Source organism: Petaurus breviceps, unplaced genomic scaffold, assembly GCF_028583685.1.
Source record: "Petaurus breviceps papuanus isolate PSGF00001 unplaced genomic scaffold, PetGlider_PUasm1.0 225, whole genome shotgun sequence".
In the NCBI taxonomy this organism is placed as follows: Eukaryota; Metazoa; Chordata; class Mammalia; order Diprotodontia; family Petauridae; genus Petaurus; species Petaurus breviceps.
In genome coordinates, this window is record NW_027185889.1 from 15,828,404 (window position 1) to 15,849,287 (window position 20,884).

Below are 20,884 nucleotides of genomic sequence, written 5' to 3' on the forward strand. Positions count from 1 at the left end.
GCCCAGTATTAAGCATTAAGCTAGTCTAATCAACGCAAGCACACCTTGTTGCTGTTTGGAAGGTATTAATCAGTAAAGCTTCTGAATACGCTATTCACTCTCTGGAGAAGGGATCATATGGATCAGATGTGCCCTAGCAGTTAGGCTATAGCTTCTGAGAGGATGGAAATAAGGGAGGGAAAGGAATATGCATTTATTAAGCGCCTACTATGTACCAAACACTGTGCTAAGCACTTGTCAAATATGTTAACTTAAGGGCCAGAATTGCACAGATGAGAAAACATAGGATTGCTGTTTGCATTCAGTAGAGAGAATGCTCCTAAAATTACCAGTTCATCACAGTTAGTGGAAGAAGGGAGCTTTGAGCTATGGAAAGGGGCATGAAGCAGAATCCTTTCTTTCTGGCATTTTGATCCAGTAAGAGTAAATGTTTTAAAATGTTATGCCCCTGATTGTTCTAAACAGTGTTGAATGTTTGAGCTTGTAGGTATTCTAGCAAATGGGAAAGAAAGAAAAGCTTCCATACACAATGCATGCCATGTGGTTGACAGTTTCTGTATTCTTCATCTTTTTGCGAAGATAAATTTTGATCCATAGAATTGCCCCAAGACTGTCTGTCATCAGAGGTACTCCAGATTCCAAATGACCTATTTCTTTTCCTCATTTGCCCTTCTGAAGGCAAACCTGAGGTAGCATGTGAAACCCCACACTGTACCACAGTTCCTTTGCCACAGCCTGCTCTGCATATTGAGGACAAGGACCCAATACCTGAAGAGCAGGTAAGAAACAGAGAAATCTGTGCTCATTAAGAGACTGAATCTATTTCTGCCCCAGCACAGCTGTTAAAACATTGTCATTACTCTGGAGGCACTGGGGTGTCCTGCACAACCACTGACTTTGGAGGCAGGACCACCCGGGTGCAGCCCCTTTGTCTGTCTGTGGGCTCAGTGGCCATGGGCAAATAGATGAACTCAGTGCCCCACAGCAGGGCTCCTGTAGCAGCATGAGCCGGGCCAAACTGCTTGCTTTTTGAGCTCCACAATTCCCACTGGGACGTTTAGTTAACTGTGCCAGTATAATTAACATTTGCGTTTTTGAAGTTAAGTCCTCAGCTCAATAGATCTTTCTTTTTAAAATCTATTTTGAAAGAAACCCTCAAAAATAATGAATGGAACGTTATTAGATAAAAATATATAGTTTTAGTTAATGTTAAGTGTAAAATAGATGATTTTTTTTGTGAATGTGATTTGGCATTCACTTTTGTTTCCTCCTAATAAATCTCTAAAGATGGGCTAAGAGGGGAAAGCTGTCCACTTCCCAGAGGTAACTAATACCCCAAGTGCTTCCCAGCTCTTGTCATGCCACTTGGTGTTTATACATTTAATTTGGGTGGATAACATCAAAGCTGAGGGTTACAGCTAAAGCTGTTAAAATGTCTACCACATCTCTTTTTCTGTCTGGTCTTGCCCAGGGGTGGGGAAACTATGGCCCTGTAGAACCTCAAGTCCAGCCATTTGACTAAATCCAAGCTTCACAGAATAAATCCCCTTAATAAAGGGATAATAATAATAAAAGGCAAGAATCTTGCCTAGTAAGTATTCCAGAAGAAAGTCTCTGATCCTGCACTGCTAAATATCCTCCTCCTCCAAATTGTTCTTCAATGATCAGAACTACAAAACAAACCCTCATTTGTTGTGTGTGTGGCGGGGTGGGGTGGGCGGCAGTGCTTTGCCATCTTTTTAAAACACAAAATTGAAGTTAAGTGGGCCTAACGTGAGTACAAAAAATTGCTTCCTTGAAATACATGAATTGCTTCTTCAGTGTAAAGTGCATTTGTGTGTATTTGCAGGAATTGGAAGCGTATGTGGATGATGCAGACATGGACAGTGATTTCAGGCGGGATGACTTTTATTATTTGTCTCAAGAAGACAGACAGAGGTGGGAGCGGGAGCGGGAGGAATCTAAAAGAGTATTACAAGAATTAAAATCAGTGTTGGGATTTAAAGCCTCAGAATCCGAGAGGCAGAAATGGAAGCAGCTTCTCTTTAGTGATCATGGTAAGCTTCAGTTTTGAAAGTTATTTAACTTTGTCAGGCACTTTTTTCCTGTGCCATATTCTCTTTACTTAGCTATAGTCTCTTTGGTGATATGTGATCTTAGTTTGGTGATCTTACAGTAAGTATATACATAAGCACTATTATAATGACCAGTAAAAAAAAAAGTAATCCAAGTTGACATGTTTTCACTAATTAGTCTCATTCTTAAGAATTGATTTTGTTGTCAGGCATTGAACTGTAGATTTTAAATGCTGTAACTTAGTTTTCAGATATAGGCATGAGTATGAGGTCTTGAATCCTATATAGCTTCCAAGTGTTAAGGTAATTATCTGTAGTACTGGATGCGTGGTCTTACCATTGAAACAAAAAGAGTTGAGATCAGGTCTCTGAAGTCACATGTGTGATTAATGACAGCAGCCTGTAGTCAGAGGGCTCCATTCATGCTATCCCCGTACCTTCATTTGCAAGCTGGAGCTGCAAGAGAATGAGCTTAACTATATAACCTTGTGACAGATGAGAGTATCCTGTGAACTGCAGAGGCAGAAATGATGCTTCCCTGCCACTTCAGAATATCTATGAAGAATCTGAAAACTAGTACCTTTTGACCTTTTTCTGAAGCATGGAGATTCCTCCGACCAAAGTCCCCCTCCTGAATTTTTTGTGTCCACCGATAACACTACCATTTTCCAATTTCCCAGGCTCAAAACCTTGGGAGTCATCTGATTCTGGGATCCTATCATCTTTTCCTCCTTCCTCCCTCCTTCATTTTCCATCTGCAGTCACCAAAGCAAATGCGTGTTCCCTCTGAAGTGCCTCTTGTAACATGGCTTCCTGTTCCTACTCTCCCTGCCCTAGCCCAGGTCCTGATTAACTTGTACCTGGATTCCACCTCAGCCCCACTATGCATCACCTCACCAGACTTCCTTCCTCAAACAGCTTGTTCACCGTTTCATGCCTCCACTCCAAAATCTTCAGTTCTTCCCTGGTTCTCCTCCATAATTTGTAGCATCAGAAATTGTAGAACTGTAAAGAAACCCCAGATTGTCTGGTTCCCCTCTAACATAGCTCCTCTCTGGCCTCTAGAAAGGTCATATGACTTCACCAAAACAACTAAAATCATGTATCTCAGAACCAGAATCCTAACCCACATCCTCAGAATCCTCTTCTAGCCACCTTTTTAGTACAGATTATCACCTTTGTAACTCAATTCATGTGTTTTCCAAGCATCTAAGAGTAAAGCACTATGCTAGGTGCTGCTGGAGATAGATGATTAAGACCCATTGTTCCTGCCTTCAAGGAAGGCACCTACACTCCATAGAGGGGGTAAGACGAGTACATAGGTCACTGTATTCTAAGGCTGAAGATCTAATGTAGATGACCCAGAGAACTTATTAGAAGGCTTCAGAGTAAGGAGAGAGGACATCTCCTGGTGGAAGGCTCATAAATGAAGTAGCTTTTAAGATGGGTCCTCCTAGAGAAATAGGAACTTGGGAACCAGTACTAGAAGTCAGGGAGAGGGGGGCACTCTTCTTCCCTGGCCATTCAGAAGAAAGACAGACTCAAAAAGCTCAGCGGGGAATCCATTTGGAGCATATTTGGGGAACAGTGAGTAGCCCAGTTTGGCAGAGGTGTGGGAGAACCTTGGAAGAGAAGGCTGGATAGAAATGGTAGGGCCATATTTGGGAAGACCTTGTTGTGCTTGATCTTTGGGTAATAGGAAACCATTGAACATGTTTGAGCCTAAGAACAGCATGGCCAGAGCTGTGATTACTCTGCCTGTGACATATGACTCCAATTGAACCAGGAGACCCCACAAGGAGGAAGATTAATGAGGCTAGAGGAGGCTTGAAGAAGGGGGTGGCTTTGGGACCAGTGAGAAAGGAACGGATCCAAAGAAGACTTTGCCAGGGAACTGGAGGAATCAAAGGTGCCTGATCACTTAATTCAGTGGATGTTGTTTGAGGACACGCTATGTACAAGGCACTTTACTAGGTCCTGAGAGGACTAAAAAACAAATTTACAGTCTGATAAACTTGTGACCCAGAGAATTTGGGTGCCAATAGCAAAAAGAGCTCCTTCTTTTAGGAGAGGAAGCAGGTTTTACAGAAATGTGATGCAATTCAGTTTTGGGTAAGTTGAGACTGAAGTACTTACTGGTGGAATGTCCAAGTGGAGTTGTCCAACAAACCATTGAAAATGTAGTGAGGGAGGGGCGGCTAGGTGGCACAGTGAGAAAAGCGCTGGCTCTGGAGTAAGGAGGACCTGAGTTCGGATCCAGCCTCAGACACTTAACAGGGGGAAAAAATACTAGCCGTGTGACCTTGGGCAAGTTACTTAATCTCAATTGCCCTCCAAAAAAAAAAAAAAAGAAAATGTAGTGAGGTTCAGGCTGGAGATCTAGATTGCGATATCATCTCTATTGATGTGAGAGTTGAAACCATAGGAACAGATGAGAGAGTTTGGAGAGAGAAGATAAGATCACTGAGGTCTGCACATGTAAGAGCACCTACAATTAGGGGTGAAGAAGAGCTTGCAGCAGGAAGTAAGCTGGAAGGGTTAGGAGAAGTCCCAGAAATATTTACCGCCATAGGAGGAGGAAGATTTCAAAAAGAAGGTTGGGCGGCAGTGATAGTACAGAACATGAAAGGAGAATGAAGTCTGTGGAAAGTTTTGGGGCTGGTCTAGTAGTCCTCAGACTTTTTGGCCTTGGCTTCCCTTTGTGCTCTTTAAAATGTTTGAGGACGTCCCAAAGAGCTTTTGTTTGTGTGAATTATGTCTATCAATACAGACTATTCCCAAAATTAAAATTAATTCCTGTGAAATAATAATTAATTCAGATCTCAGTAAAAAGTTAAATAAACCACTTCAATCTTGCAGAACTACACTTTGAGGGCCACTGGGTTGGTCCATAAGGCAATGGCCAGTGACCTGAGAGAGCAGATAGAGCCAGGATCGAGGTGGGGGATGGAGACTGGCTTTGAAGGATGAGTGAATACAGCAGAAATGTTCTATGCTTGCTGCTCATACTTTCCAAGAGATTTGATTGGGGAGAATGGTCATTTAAGGGGGTGACTGGCTAGGCTAGCAGGAGTTTTGTGGAGAAGCAACCTGAATATTTATTTAGTAAATGAAAGATCACACAGAGAGAGGTTAAGGATACAGGAATGATTGGTGAAGTTGGGTCCTGGAAAGCACTTAGAGAGGGTCACAGCTTAGGTGGGAAGATCAGCCTTGGCCACGAGGAAAGAAGAAGGGAGAGAGATTCAGGTGGAAGATGATGCTGTCAGAAGACTCTCATCTTCTGGGTGATCTAGAAGGCAAAATCATCTGAACATGAGCTTCCACTCTTCCTGTCCCCACCCCTTCCTTATGCCTCACACTCATATGATGGAAAAAGTCACAGTTAACAGTTAACTAATTAAAATCGCTAATTCAGGTGTGCCATGAAAACCTCTATGAAGTCTAAAAATAGCTTAATACATCACCTTACATCAGCTTTTTCTTGGGCATTTTGAAACATTTTTAGCTTATACTTTCTTGCTGCCATAATAGTAAAAGCCATAGCAATAAAATTGTCATTTTAAAGCATGTGCTATTGATGTTTATTTGCATTTGAAAGTATAACATTCTTTTGTTTAGCATATGGAAACAAAGAATAATGGAAATAGGAAAAAAAAAAACCTGCTAGTACCATAAATTGCTTTCCCATGAAAAATGTCTGTGCATCTTCCAGAGTTATTTTCATCTCTGCTTACAGGGGTAAAGTCCGAGTGGAATTAGAAAGGGAAATTCCAGCCGGGAGCCTGCTGTTGCCATTTTTGTCTGTGTTGTTGCTGCTGCTCTAGTGAAACGACTGCAGCTTAGGGATGTTTTTTGGAAATGGACACTTGCTTTGCACAAAAAAACAAAAAATTACTAGACTCCAGTTCTTCAAGAAGCACATTGTTTTTGTCTTCAGCCATGCTCCATTAGATCGTATTGTACTAACCCCCTCCCGCTGGGAGGAGAGACTGCCTGGCCGGCTTCCTAGTGCTGGCAATGGGACCCACTACCTACTAACATCGAGAGGGGCTAAAAAACACTCCATTTCCCTTACAAGGACAACTTCTCCTGCCGTATGGATATCCATCATATCTATGCATTGTGCTTTGTACAGTGGCTGATCTTGAATGCAGATTTTATTTCATTAATATTTCTGTTTTTCATTGGTTTAAAATGAGCAGGGTAGGATTTAGTGCTTTGCTTAGACATGCCTTATTTTCACCAAGGATTTGTTAGGTCACTCACTGGCTTATCTGTTTGCATCTTTACCACGCTGTGTTTTAATATACAAAATATATATTAATTTGAGAGATTAGTGTTTTCCAAATTATTATATCAGGCCTATTTCTGATACATAATTAGGAAAAGCCGTGGTATTTTTTTTAAACAGAGAACATAATTTCAGATATTTTCAGAATTGAACATCATTTCTCTAATCTCTCTAAAATCCAAGTCATCTGCTTAATTCATTTATTTTTCTATACGTTGCTTATGAAAGTTTCTGGCTTTATAATTTTCACCATTTCACCAAATATTATTGATTTTGCTTAACTTGAATTTTTTTTGTTGTTTAAGAAGTTTGTTATGATTCACTGAGATCTTGCATTTAGTATACCCAATCCCTCAATCATTAAAAGATTGCCTTAGTTATTTTTTCTTTTTTTTTTTCCTTTTAAGCTGTGATGAAACCCTTGTCTCCTGTAGAACCAATGGAACCTATAAATAATTCAGAATCACCAGTGAATTCAAATAAGGAAAAAGACAGCCATAAAAGTGAAAGTGACCCTGAAGAGGGAAATAGTGAACTAAATCCTACCCCAAATGACAGTGAAATCAGTAGGACTGAGTATTTATGTGACGGTCCTTCAGACTGTCAAAATCAAGACAGTACAGTGAAGGAAGGCTTCTCAGCAGAGGCAGAAGAGAAAACATGTTACCAATGTGAGAGTGAAGGTGGGTCTGAGCACATTGGCGAGGCTGGCATGGAGACTCTTCAGCCAGCGCTCAGTGACTCCATACAGGCCTCCATCCGAGAGAGGCTGGCACGCCTCCATCCCGCACCAGATTTCAGCATCACCTCTGGACTTGCCACTCAAGCAGCTGCAAGGTCTCTCATGTTTACCAAAATGGAGGAACAGACTTTTGAAGATAGTGAGACAGAGGAGGAAAATGAAGGAGAACAGCAAACGAGAGGAGGAAATGAAAACAAGGTAGAAGAAAGCAAGAACAAAGAAACAGATGTAGAAGACAAAGGAGTATAATTTTCATTCGTCTCAGATGGATAAAGAAGTTCAAAGGGTTCCCTTAAAAGGGATGATGAATGTAAAGGGCTCGCTTTATAAGGCTTCACAGAGAAAATCATAGTTGGAAAGTTGATTCTAAATTATTCACTCTTCAATGGCGCACTGGGAGAGCATTTCCATTTTCTTGCATGTGTGAGAACATGCAAGGTCTCCCTAGGGGAAATGGCTATTTTATTATTATGACATTAACTGATACTGTGGAGATGATTTCAAGATTTTGTCAGTTTATCACTTAGAATATGAGATGTGTATTTCCTATTTCTGGCCTGAATTTGCTATTGACAAAGGTAATAGGAATCACGTTGAAAGAACATGAGTATTTGCTCTGATGCCTTCTTTACCACTTTACCACTACCTTTGCACTTAGTAACTATAGAATATGTGTGTTCATGGCAAGTCATCTGTAATTTCTTTAGTTTGTTAAATCCTCAAACAAGAGTATAGGCTTAAATAAAAATATTCAACTATCCATATAATTATGTGTCCTAGGGGTTGGGGTTGGAGAGTAGTTCCAAGATAACGAGAGTGCCACCTTTGTGGTTAATACATGTGTATATTGATTATCAAAATTTCAGATGAGTTCATGACCATTTGTGGGTTTTTTAATGTAACATTTGATTGAAAACCTTTTGATTTTTCTCTTGGTAATCTCTCTTTAATCTGCTTTCTATTGGCTATCAAATTTGCTTTCTATTGACTATCCAGTTTGATTCTTTCCTAGGTTTAAAGGTATTATGTGTGGATTATCTTTGGATTTCATGAAATCACAGATTCAGATTCTGGTATCTTAACTGTTTAAGAAATCTAATGTGCCAAGGTGATTGTTTTCAAAAGTTCTACATGGATGGTTGAGATCCTTTAACCTTTTGGGAAGAGTAAATGTTTGTTTTGGCCAGAATTCTGGGACCCTTTAGGAAATTAATATGAGTATGTATCTGGGAGCCTGCTGTATTTTCTTTAAAATATTTATTGAAATTTAAGAGAAAAATGTCCTCTATGTATTGTGTCATCATATGTTCTTATATAAATTATTTGCTTTTCTCTCTTGGTTTTCAATGTTTGTCATTCTCTTTATTAGCAGCTTTTGCTTCCTTGTGGTACAAGGCATTAGAAAAGTATAACTTCAGGAAAAACATCCTTAATATTATTGTCCCTGTTTCCTCTGATGTTTGAATAGACATGGTTTCATTTTCAATGTTGAATATTCTCAGACAATTTAATCAGGAGTTTCAAACTTTCCTACTTGGCCCTTTTTATTCACCCTTAAAGATTTTCCTGTGAAAACATTTTTTGTTGCAGGTGTGATTTTGGAAAGATATTTTATTTTATTTTTAATCTTCTGCACAGTTTCCAAGATTGCTCTTTCGTCTTCTGAAATAATTTCAATTACATGTGAATGTCATCTTCTCTGATAGCACTTCTTGATTATGCTTGTGCTATTTAATATAATGCTGCTTCACCTCACCATCTGTCCCCTACCTAGACCATGCAGAGGAGAACAACAGAAATATATTGGCTAGTTATCTGAGTTCTTTTGCATTCTGTTGTTTGGTTCCCAGTTAGTCCATTAGCCACTACAGCAGACCGTCATCCGTTCTCCAGTGATTGTTGGGAGAGGGGGATAGGAGGAAGAAAGCTTACACTTCTACCCATCCTGCCTTGACAAGGTGACTCCTCCACTACAGAAGACATCTCAACAGTTTTTTATATGTGGCATTTCTTTAGTGTCCCTAAAACTAAAGATAAATCTTGGCCACAGAATGTATCTATACCAAACCATAAACAAAGTGGGCAGATGTTTAGATTATACAGTAACTTCATTAGAATCAGTGGCATCTTGTCTCAATATAAATGATTCTTTTAATAAATTGGATTTTTCTCTAATAGTACATGTCCTAATTATTTGCAGACCTTTTTATCTGTCATGTAACTAGTATATCCATCAGGAAGGGTGGTAGCTTTTCTTCTAGTCTCATGCAATAGAAGTCCCTTAAGACCAAAAGATCATAGCTTTACAGAATGAAAGTACTCTTTAAGCTCCTCTAGACCAACCACCTCAGTTGGTATTAAGGATACTGGTGCCCATAGCGGTTGTGTAATTTGCCCAGGGTCACCCAGAAAGAGGCAGAGCCAGACCCAGATCCCTGGACTCCAGAGCCACCACTTCCATTCCATCACACAATCCATGGTTGTACTGTCAAAAAATAGGAATTTATCTTCTTTATGTGATTCTGATTGGAGAAATTATTTAGATAACTTGTTCTACTCAGTTTCAAAAATATTCTTGCCCACTAAATTTTCATTACATTTTCCACGATTAAAAAGTCATTATAAAGAATGAAACTCAAGTCAGTGAGCATGCTCATACAGCTTCTATTAAAATTCCTGCATGCCCACAGCTAGATTTTCTTAGGCCCTGAGTTTATGACCTTATGTTCTTTGACTAATCACTTTATTTCTAAAGTAGGAATTCTGGAATGAGAAGTCATTTATCTTAAGTGTTAATGATTACATCTCTTATTGTTTCTGTAAGAACTAAATGTTGGAACTAAGTCTGATATCTCCAGTGATAAGAAACAAAAAATTACTGATGGTTCTTTCAGGCACTTAAAAATTACAGATTTGAAATTTTATTACCACAAAAGAATGTCTCTACTATTTTGATGTCTCTACTATTTTCCAACATTGGGATAAATTCTTCAGAGTTAAGCTCCTTTTCTCAAACTTGAGTTATGATAGTATATGGCATCTCACTTCATCAGAATGTATTTTATAGGAATAGAACCTTTAACACTATGACTGGACATCTGGCATACAGATGTTACTGAAATAGACTAAAAAGACTAATTTTCAAAAACACACATGTGTATAGATATATTCACCTATATATTTGTATGTGTGCGTATATATACATTTGTGCATGTGTATATATATATATATATATATACACACACACACGCCTCCAAAATCACAAAGATTTCTTTGTACATAAAGCAATTAAAAGTAAATTAATCAATTATCTCCTAATGAAAAGGGAGAAAATTACATGAACTAGTCAGTAAAATACCACTTCTGAATCCAATTTAAGGCTACATTTGTTGAAATGCTTAAACTCAAAAATTTTAAAGTCATTATTACTGCAACTAGGAAAACAAATAAGATGTCTTAATTTGACATGCAGTCACATTTTGGGGGGTTAGATAGAGACCTAATACCATGGGGGACAACCAAGAGGTAGTCATAGAAAATCAGCTCGTTTTTCTAATTTACTTCTTTTGTAAGTATTCACATATATCCCATGCCAAATAGGATTCACTTGTCAGTAGTGGCCCACAAAATAATTTCACCATTACAGTGAAGCCACACCTCACAGGTTTTATGGAAATTACACGTCTTCTCCTTGTCTTAAGTGCAATAATTCCTCATTTGTGCTAACTCATTGAAGAATGAAGTCATCCATATTTAAGGAAAATTTTCAGATCATTGACATTTTAAGCATCAAATCTGTCTAGCTATTTTTGATAACTCTAAGATGTATTATACATGTCTCCATCTTCTCAAACAGAGAATATGGACCATCGTGAAACCTTTCTCTTATCCACCACTTGGGGCACCTGTTGTTGTAATGTGCTGTAATACAGGGTCGAAGGCTAACGAGGTATGCCCTGTGTTGTTCCAACACAAAAGGACCCGTATCCTTTCTGAGAATGAGTCTGCTCCTAGGGGTTGTTGATGGCTCCCACCCTGCTCCCAACTCTCCCTGCTTGCAGCTTGTGACATGGTTGTTGCTTGCTCTTAGCAGGGTCCACCCACATGACAGACTTGTATGTTGCTTCTGCTCCTCTGTGAAACCGGAAGCCACATAACAGACCTTTTTGGGATTGTGTATTAAACAAAAGTTAGATATGCTGTATGTGAGTCCTGCTGAATAGAGAAAGTAGATTTTGGCCTTCCTTCTATTTGTTTTGGGTATTCCAGCCCTTTTCTGCTCATTTTCTTGTTCTCTCTTGAGATCTAGGCAGGTGAGATTTCTGGATAAGGGGGATGGTTAGGGATTCGGCTTTTGATTTCATTGGCATAGGGAGCTCCTGAGTGAGGAAATTCCCTCCACCAATACAGGATGGTACCTTCTCATGATCTTAGAGACCTGCCTAGAGCACAGAGACAGCATATGCCAGAGGTTCAAAGGCTATCTCACTATCCCCTCTTGTGGACAAGTGACTTCTGAAGGAAGAAAGTCTGTAAACTCCCGAGGGCGATGTAAAAACAAGGTTCTAAAACTCAGAACTTTTAGAAATAGATTCTTAACTAGCAGCTTTCCAGCATTTCCTTATATAATATGTATGTATATCTGTGTATTTTAGAAACATAGCCAAATACATTTCATCCTTGACAGACGTTTTGTTCTTAATGAGGCAGACCACAAACTTCTTTAATTGTGTAAGTCATTGTATCTCTGCTAACTGTTCACAGACAGATCATCCATTTGGAAAAATAAATGCAAGCATTATATAGTGAATTATGTGTCTAATGGGAGCCCTAAAATAATAAGTCATTCTAGGAAGCCAGATATTCTATACAGCTGAGGTTTTGCCTTAATCACAGATTTTTTTAACCATTTTAGATAAAAATTTTTTCTAAAACATTATATACTTCCCTACCTTCTCAAAATGTAACTGAATATCAATACCTGATATTTGTATAGTACTTTAAAGTTTCCAGAGCACTTTGCATATATTACCTCTTTCAAGCTTCACAACTCTCTGAAGTAGGTGCTATGGTTAGTTGTTATCATCCCCATTTTAGAGATGAGGAAACCAAGGTCAAGAGAGGGTAAAGGATTTTCCCAGCTAGGGTTGGAAGCAGGTCAGTAAGTCCAACCCCCTACTATCCCACATTGCCTCTCTGACGTTTGCTTACCCTACATTAAATGACCACACTCTGCTGGGTTTTGTTTAAGTTTTGTGTCTATTGATGCCAGAATGTTGATTTCTTTTCTTGTGAATGTCAGTATTCCATTCTTCTTCCTTCAATTTTAATGCTGCTTATGTGGTGATAACCAAGCTCAATGGAATTAATGGGTATAAAATAATTTTTAAAAAGGTCATGCAGCCAAGGCCGCCTTCTTGGAGTAAAGTTCACAAATGAATTTTTGTTGCATTTATTTTGTCTGCTTAGGTTATTGATTTTTGGTTGTTGTTTTTTTTTTAATTGTGGGTCTTGGCTGTTCCAGGTTGTTGGATAATTGAGTTTTTCTCATTGAGTACAGAAAAACTGCATTGCATTTCCTTCCAATGTGTTTTGATTTCTGTTGGGAGGATCTCTTTGCTGTGATTAAAATTTAGACCATTCAGACATGTATGGTAGAAGCTGACGGTTTTACCCACAGCATTTTCTCTCTGGATCAGACACCAGATTCTTCAGAGAGGAGGCTTGGACGTCCCAGTTACTCCTCTAGCAAAATGTGCAGTGTATCTGGGCCTTTAAAACAAGAGATAAGAAGTTATTGGATGGAGAAGTCTTTACCTTGGGGTTTATGAACTTTTTAAATATTTGATAATTATATTTAAATACAATTGGCTTCCTTTGCAATCCTATTTGTGGGTATGTGAGTGTGAGTGTGTGTGTATGTGTGTATATTTGAAACAAACAATACTCAGAAAAGGGGATCTATAGATTTTGCCAGCCTGTCAAAAGGGTCCATGTGACAAAAAAGGTTAAGTCCTTCTCTTAACACATACTGTACTCTGTAAACCTACACAAATCACTTAACTTTTCGTTGCTCTGGGCAACTCTCTTATATGTGGATACCCTTTGGCAGACTGGTGAAGCCTATGGATCCCTCCTCAGAAAAAAAAAGGAAAATAAGTTCATAATCAAGTCGTGTCCAATTCTCTGTGACCTAGTAGACCATACAGTCCATAGCATTTTCTTAGCAAAGGTACTGAAGTGGCTTGCCATTTCCTTCTACAGTGGATTTAGTTAACAGAGGTTAAGTGACTTGCCCAGGGTCACACAACTAGTAAGTGCCAGAGGCAGGATTTGAACTCGGGTCTTCCTGACTCCAAGCCTAGCATTATATCCACTAAGTCAACCTAACTTCCTCTAATTTAATTTAGAGGTTAGTGAAAACAAAGATGTGGGTTGTTGTTTTTTTTCTCATTCAAGTTCACAAACTCCTTGATATCTATCCACAAACCTCTGAACTTCAGATTCTGATATTATGAATTTCAGAGATGTTGAACTGTATTAGTAGAGAGGGTTTCCTTACCTCAGAGTTCCCTATACTAGTGAAATTACAAGTCCAGTCCTTATCCTATAGATAATCATGAAATTTTTAGAAAAGTAACTTTATCACTTAAAAATAATCACATTTATAAAAGTTTAATGATTGTACCATTATAAACCTGATGATATTGTCAAACATTTGTTTTATTTTTACCTACATTAACTCTACTTCTTACAAAATTTTATTTCATTAAAATTTAACCTGTGAAATTATCAGATGGTAATATTTTCTTTGAGAAAAATGAACATTTGACAGATTTGATTTTGTTCATATTTAAAATAGAAATTCATGTCCTTGGTGTGTAAAAGCCCCCAAGCAGTGGGGTTTTGTAAATTAATTTCTGTATGTCAGTAACTGTTTGCCAGTTCAGGCTTCTATCTACCCACCTACCCCCACCCCCCATACATGATGTATCTTAAAGGACTCTGCAGAAGTCACCTGGCTGCAATCTCATTACTCAAAATCACACCTAATACAGATAAATCAGTTATCTATGGGGCAACCATGGCATTGATAGGGGTAGGGGCAGGGAGAAAATAGGTCACTTCAACTACATTTAAAGATCTTAAAAAGGAATTCAGAATATAACACAATGACTAGAACATCTCTTGTCTTTGCTAATGATCCAACAGGGAAACCAAGCCTAGATTTTTGAGGCCTCAGAGTAATTGATCAGGGAAATCGCACAAAATCTGGCTCCATATCTGCCCTCGTGTCTGGAGAAGTTGCCCAGTTCAGCGCATTTGCAGCCATGGCAGGTGGGGGAAAAAACCACATAACTTAGCTGCCCAGGCGGCCTGGAAAATACTGACTAAGAGAATGATAGATGAGGCAGAGGGAGAAAAGCCTTCCAGGATCCACACAGGTAACCCAGAAAACAGGCAGCCTCTATAGAAAGAATTGGAAGTTAACTGTGCAGAAAAGGGAAAGTTAAGATCCTGAAATATAATTAATTGAAATGACTGGTTTCCAGCTACATTTTTGCAGTAGTTATGTAATTTTAATGTGTTAGCCACACGTAACAAAACAACCCAGTTTGCATGCTTTAAACAGTTTCTCTAATACACTTTGCACTGTGCCTGGCACATGGTGGATGCTTTTAAAATGTTTTTTCGACTGGCTGACTATAGCCTAATCAAAATCATGTCCATCTTTAAAAATGAAATTGTTTGATTCAGTTGTGGTTTTGGTTTTGGGGTTTTTTGTCGTTCGTTTCTCCAAATTTAGTTCATTGGTTTGCTGATCTTCAACACTGAGCACAATCTGAAAATACATATTTTCCTTCCTACTTGAACTCTGAAGAATGAGCGTTGATAGAGGTAAGGAGATAGTTCTTATTTCTTTTTAATCATGGTGTCCTTGACCTTTGTAGTTTATTTTAAACTGACTGGCATGTATCCATCTGGAAATTATTTAAGCTACTGAATGACATCATGATATTTTTTATGCTCTCTGCAGAATGGCATTCTTCCTTGCCAAGAAGATTCTTAAAAGAATTCAGTTCATTTTAAAATAACAAGATTTCCTGTTCTTCTCATCCTTACGGAGCAGCCTGAGTGACCTCTTGAACACCAACCCTTAGTACTTGGTCAAGTGTGAGAGTGGTGTCTGCTCTAAAAAAAAAAAAAAATGCCATATTCCATCCCCTAGAGGCTGGTCACAGAATGTCATTAAGGATTTGTGGGGGATAATGGGATGTTTGAAATATGGTCAAGGAATGCTGGACTAAATTAAATTAGGTCCCTGGACCCATCTTTAGAACCAACCAAAATTCCCAGATAAATCTTGGAACCAGTCTTCAGGACTGAAAATGAATTACAGACTGGCTTAATCACCTCAGTTCACCAGGATTCCAGTCTGTATCTCTAAATCTGTTGGCCAAAGCTAATTCACTTTCTGGGATGAAGGGACCCAGGTATGATGGGAAATGACAGTGTTTGCCCAGGCATCCAATTCATAGCATTCACCTCACTGAATAGTAGGCTTTTTCTGATAAGCAGATATATTCTTATGATGGTCAGTATCAAATTTTTATAGCTGAGGCAGTGTATAATAAAGGTTAATATTTATATAGTGCTCTAAGGTTTTGAAAGCACTTTACAAATATCTAAACACCTTGGAAGGTAGGTTCTATTATCATCCCCATTTTATGGATGAAGAAACTGAGGCGCATAGACTTGGCCTAGAATACCAGAGCTAGTAATCCTCAGAGGGTAGATTTGAACTCAGATATTCCTGACTTCCAGGTCCAGCACTCTTACCATTGTGCCTCGAGTCAAAATAACTAATGAATTTCAGTGATAAAAGACTTTCTGTTAAACAGTATCCTAGCTCAATCTTAAAATATAAAGCTTGGATATTGTCTCTGAATGTTATTTAGTCTTTGCCACTATTCCAAATGTTAATTTATTTTAAATCTCTTGAATCTGCAGAATTCTTTTTTTTTTTTAAAGCAATTGGGGTTAAGTAACTTGCTCAAGGTTACACAGCCAGTTATTTCTGGGTGTGGTGCTAAGTATCTGAGCCCGGAATTGATCCGCAGGTCATCCTGACCCTGGAGCCGGTGCTCTTTACTTGCTGAGCCACCTGGCCGCCCTCTTGGGGTTTGTTTTTTTTGCTTTTTGGAGAGCAATTGGAATCTGCAGAATTCTTAACACCTTCTTTAACCCATAGTTAAGTTGACTTTGTTGCATCTTAAGTCTACTTGTAGTATTTTATTTTTGTCCATATTTATGGAATATTAATTTTAGAATCTACCATGATTGGTGAAGGCAAACTTCTTCCCAAAGGTATTAGGTTGAAAGGGTTAGAAATGAATCTCTAAGCCAAATGGCCACTGTCCTCACATTTCAGTTCAGTATTTTGTGGCATAAAGAAAACTTAATTCCATACTTCTATTTTCTTCCTTTGATGTTTTTTTTTAAATCATTATGTGGCATAGTTTATTGTTACTGATTATGTGATCTCATGCCTCAGTCTTTCTGATAAATTCCCATAGTCCTACATGTGTTTATTAATTGGTTATGAGTAAAAAAGGACTACTTGACAAAGGGTTAGAGTCACACAAATAAAACACAATCTGTGATAGTGATATCCACTCAATATAGTTACACTGTATTGTGATAACTGAGCAAGACTAATCAAAGCATGTGAAATGAATCTGACTTCGGTTCATAAGAATTACCTGTAGCTTATGACTAATATCAAATGATGTATTAGCTTGAGTTATTGGATGGTTTGATCCCCTCAGGTTGATCCTGAATAGTTAACAATCACTTCTCTGTTTCAGTAGCAATGAAGCTATTGCATACTGAGCTCTCCTGTTTCTTTTTTCTTTCCTCAGTTCCCCAATTTGTCTTTTCTTTATTGCTTTTCTTCAATACTTTGGGGTCAGAACTTAAAGCATCATGATTTCATGGATGTAGGTAAAGCCTCCACCCATGTAGAGCTTGTCTTCCTAGATGGTTGCTCTGGGTGAAAAATTCTTTCACCTGGGAACCACCCTTCTGATATTAAATATCTCTGAATATGGCAAAGCTGAGGTTTTCTCATCATATGAAAATTCAGTTGTGTGATTATTAAGATAATATAGATTGCCTTACCAGTGTCCATTAACAGTCCAGTTTGAATTCTGATTCCTGTTGAAAACAAAAAGGTTAGTCATTTGAAAGATGTTTCTTAATATCCTTTGAATTATTTTACCTTATGCCTAGATAACCACCCAATTCTTTTTTTTTAATCTCTGATGATACATGAAGTTTTCCTATTTCACTTAAAATCAGATATGTGGGTGCTGTTGAATAAAAGCCCATGGTGTTTTGTAATGATTATTAATATATAATTTCGTTAATCAAACCCCTCAAAAAAGTCATGAAAACCTTCCACGATGTCCTTTGACCAACCACCCATTTATTATTTTCAAGATTTTAATTTTAATTTTTTGTTGTTATTGCTATTGACAACAAATGTGAATATTTTCATATATAAAGAAGTGAAAAGGAGGACTACATATAAAACTCAAAATCTCTATTATAACTAATTTTTTTAAACTATATAATAAATTCAACATAATAGCTCCAGAGCTGTCCTGCTTCACCCTCTGAACTTCTTTCTGTTCTTTCCTGTGCATTTTAAAAGAATTTTTAGTGATCTTTTTTTTTTTGGTATCATTTTCACTTCCCTCCCCCAAAAAATTCCTTCATTGTAACAAATAAGTTCAGTAATTCAAAAGAAATCTACACGTTGGTCATGTCTGAAAATTTCACTCTTATTCTGCGCCTCTAGACTTCACTATCCATTGGTCAAGATATAAAAAGTGTATTTCATTGGTCTTCTGGAATCAATGCATTGATGGGAGTTACTTTCTTTAAGATGTAATCTTTGTACCAGTTGTTCTCTGGGTTCTGCTCACTTCCCTCTATATCGGTTCATGCAAGTCTTCCCCGGTTTCTCTGATTTTGTCCCTTTTTTAAAAAAAAATTTGCAGCAGACTAATATTTCATTACGTTCACACATCATAATTTGTTCACGTGTTTCCCAGTGGCTAGGCACCCCCTTTCTTTCTAGTTCTGTGCTATGATAAAATTGCTGCTATGAATATTTTTATATATAAGTCCTTTCACTCTTTTTCTTTTACCTCTTTGAATTATAGGCATATTAGTGCTATTACTGGATCAAAGTGTATGTACACAGTCATTAGCTCTTTGGTTCTTTATGGAACTTTAGCTCCATATTGCTTTCCAGAATGACTCTGCCTTTTACATCTCCACCAACTGTGCATTAGTAGTATGCCTCTCTTTTTCATAGCCCCTTCAACATTTGTCATTTTCTTTGTTTAAATCAGTCTTCTCTGAATGAGGTAGAACCTCAGAGTTGTTTCAATTTGCAGTTCTCTTATTAATGAGTTGGAATATTTTTTCATGTAACTATTAATAGCTTATTTTTCTCTTGATAACTGCCTGCTTATGTCCTTTGATGATTTATCTATTGGGGAATGGTCCTTGTTCTTATATATTGAAATTAGTTCCTGTGTATCTTGGATATCATAATTAAGATAATATCTAATATTTACATAGCATTTTAAGGTTTACAAAGTGCTTTACAAATTATCATCTCATTTGATCTTCACAATGGTCATGGTAGATAGGGACTATTATTATCTACATTTTTACAGTTGAGGTTAAGTGATTTGTCCAGGTTCACACAGCTAGTAAGTGTCTGAGACAGGATTTTAATTCAAATCTTCTTGTTTCCAGGTTCAGCACTCTCTTCATTTTATTACCTAGCTATCCCAAATATAGTTATGAGACCTTTATCAGATAAATTTGCTGGAAAGATATCTCCCCAATTAACTCCAACCACCCACTGATAACATTGTTCCTATGGAACTAAATACCTTGTAGGTCATTTTGCCTAACAGCATATTTTCTGCAGAACAAATTGATGGCAACCAGGGCATACTTCGATTCATTTATTTGTATTTTGCAAAAAGAAAAGGCTAAGACCAAATGCTTATCCAACTTCATAGTTTATTTCATTTTATTTCTAAATGTCAGACTATCTGAATACAATCTCAAATGCTGTATGATATTAGGTCACTAATCCATGTACATTTAAGTAATGAAGAACCTAATTTGTTTGTTTAACCTAAAGCAAGTGAAATTATATTGTGTTTATGTACAATATGTGTTTATGACTGAGTTCCTGTTGGAGTCTCTACTTGACTTGTGTCTTTTGGCACTAATTATGAATATGGGATAGCCTTTTGTGATAGCGCATGCCTGTAATCCCTTCTTATAGAAGAGGCTGAGCCTGGTGGCTCTCTTGAGTGTGTGATTCCAAAGTGAAATTGGGCTAATGTTAATCGAGCATCTGTACTAAGGCTGCCACCAGTATGGTTGACCTCTGGAAGTGGGTCTGCCCAAGGTGGGTTGAACCAGCCCGGAGTGGGAAGATGGAGTAGGTTACATCTTCTGTATGGCTTGAAATTGAAGATCATTGAGCCTGTGGGCGGGTGACCACTGCCCATCTAACTTGGGCAAGATAGGAAGACCCAATCTCAAAAAAAAAAAAAAAAAAGAAGGGGATAATATGGAAATGTGCTGGCTCAGAGAGTTAAAGCTTGTTTACATAGTAAGTCCTTGAAGTTTTCCCTTCAAAGACTAATTTGGGTGCTGAACTGTTTGACTGTTCTTTATAAATATCATTTGAGAATGTTCTTTCAGAGGTTATTTGTACCTTTCTGATCACTAAGTGTTTTCTATGTAAGAACTATACCATTCCTATCCTCATTGGAAATGTGTTATCTTTGAAAATTTAAAATTTTCTTTTAAAACAAAACAGTGTTTTTAAAAATCATTTTCTGGATTTTATCATATGGGGGGCATTGAGTATTATTTTATGAAGGGGTTCTTTTCCTTTAATAAGGTACAGTATTTGTGTTTCTAAGGCTCTACTTTATGGTATTCCTATATTTCTCATTTTGCATTAAAATCTGTACTGCCTTATTCCTTTTCTTTGTGCTCATTCTTTACTCTGCTTCCAACAGGAACTCATGAATCAGATTGAGAGTTTTAGCAAGCTTTTAAATGTTCTCTCTTCCTCTTCCCTTCAACTACCTTTTTTTCCCCCACAAAAATATTTTTCCACATTCAAAAAGAACACTTATTGTTTGCTAGGCTTTGCTTAGCTATATAAGTCTCAGTGTATTGTGTGTGTCTGTGTGTGTGCACATATATGGCATGCACATTTCTGTATGTTTTCCCATCTGGTGACTCAGAAATTATTTATCCATAATGAAATAAAAACAGTTACTTGGGTTAGATTACTTTTTTTTCCACCCCCTTCTTTGACCTGACCAGCTATCATAAAGGCTCTCACATTCTCTTATTGCCGTGATAGCATAGGTGACCAGCAGTGAAGTTTAAGAAGAACCTCAGTCTCAACTAGGTAGGTTTTTAATCTGAATCAGTGAATGGAGTCAGAGCACATCTCACCCTTTTATTCTTGGAAGGGATTACAGAACCAACTAAAACCCAGTGCTAATTACAAAGGTACCTTGTTCATGGAAGGCATAGTTGGGTGCTCCTATGTCAGTCAGCCCTTGTTATTTAGTCTGTTTCAGATCTCTATGTTACAGGAAATCGGAACATAAGAACAATTATTGTGGGTGAAGTCACCGTACCTAACTCTGA

General features: G+C 37.8%; 1 protein-coding gene across 3 annotated transcripts in view; it reads left to right on the plus strand.

The window, feature by feature from the left end:
* VEZT (vezatin, adherens junctions transmembrane protein) overlaps positions 1-20,197 on the plus strand; it is a 97,925-nt gene extending 77,728 nt beyond the window's left edge. For 2 of the 3 annotated variants that reach the window (XM_069095180.1, XM_069095181.1), the window contains exons 10-12: positions 679-779; positions 1,850-2,057; positions 6,777-20,197. In XM_069095180.1, the coding sequence (XP_068951281.1) occupies positions 679-779; positions 1,850-2,057; positions 6,777-7,360 (893 nt within the window). In that variant the 3' untranslated portion in view covers positions 7,361-20,197. The remainder of the gene's footprint in view (positions 1-678; positions 780-1,849; positions 2,058-6,776) is intronic. The other variant, XM_069095182.1, reaches the window with a different exon arrangement.
* Positions 20,198-20,884: the final 687 nt, after the last annotated feature.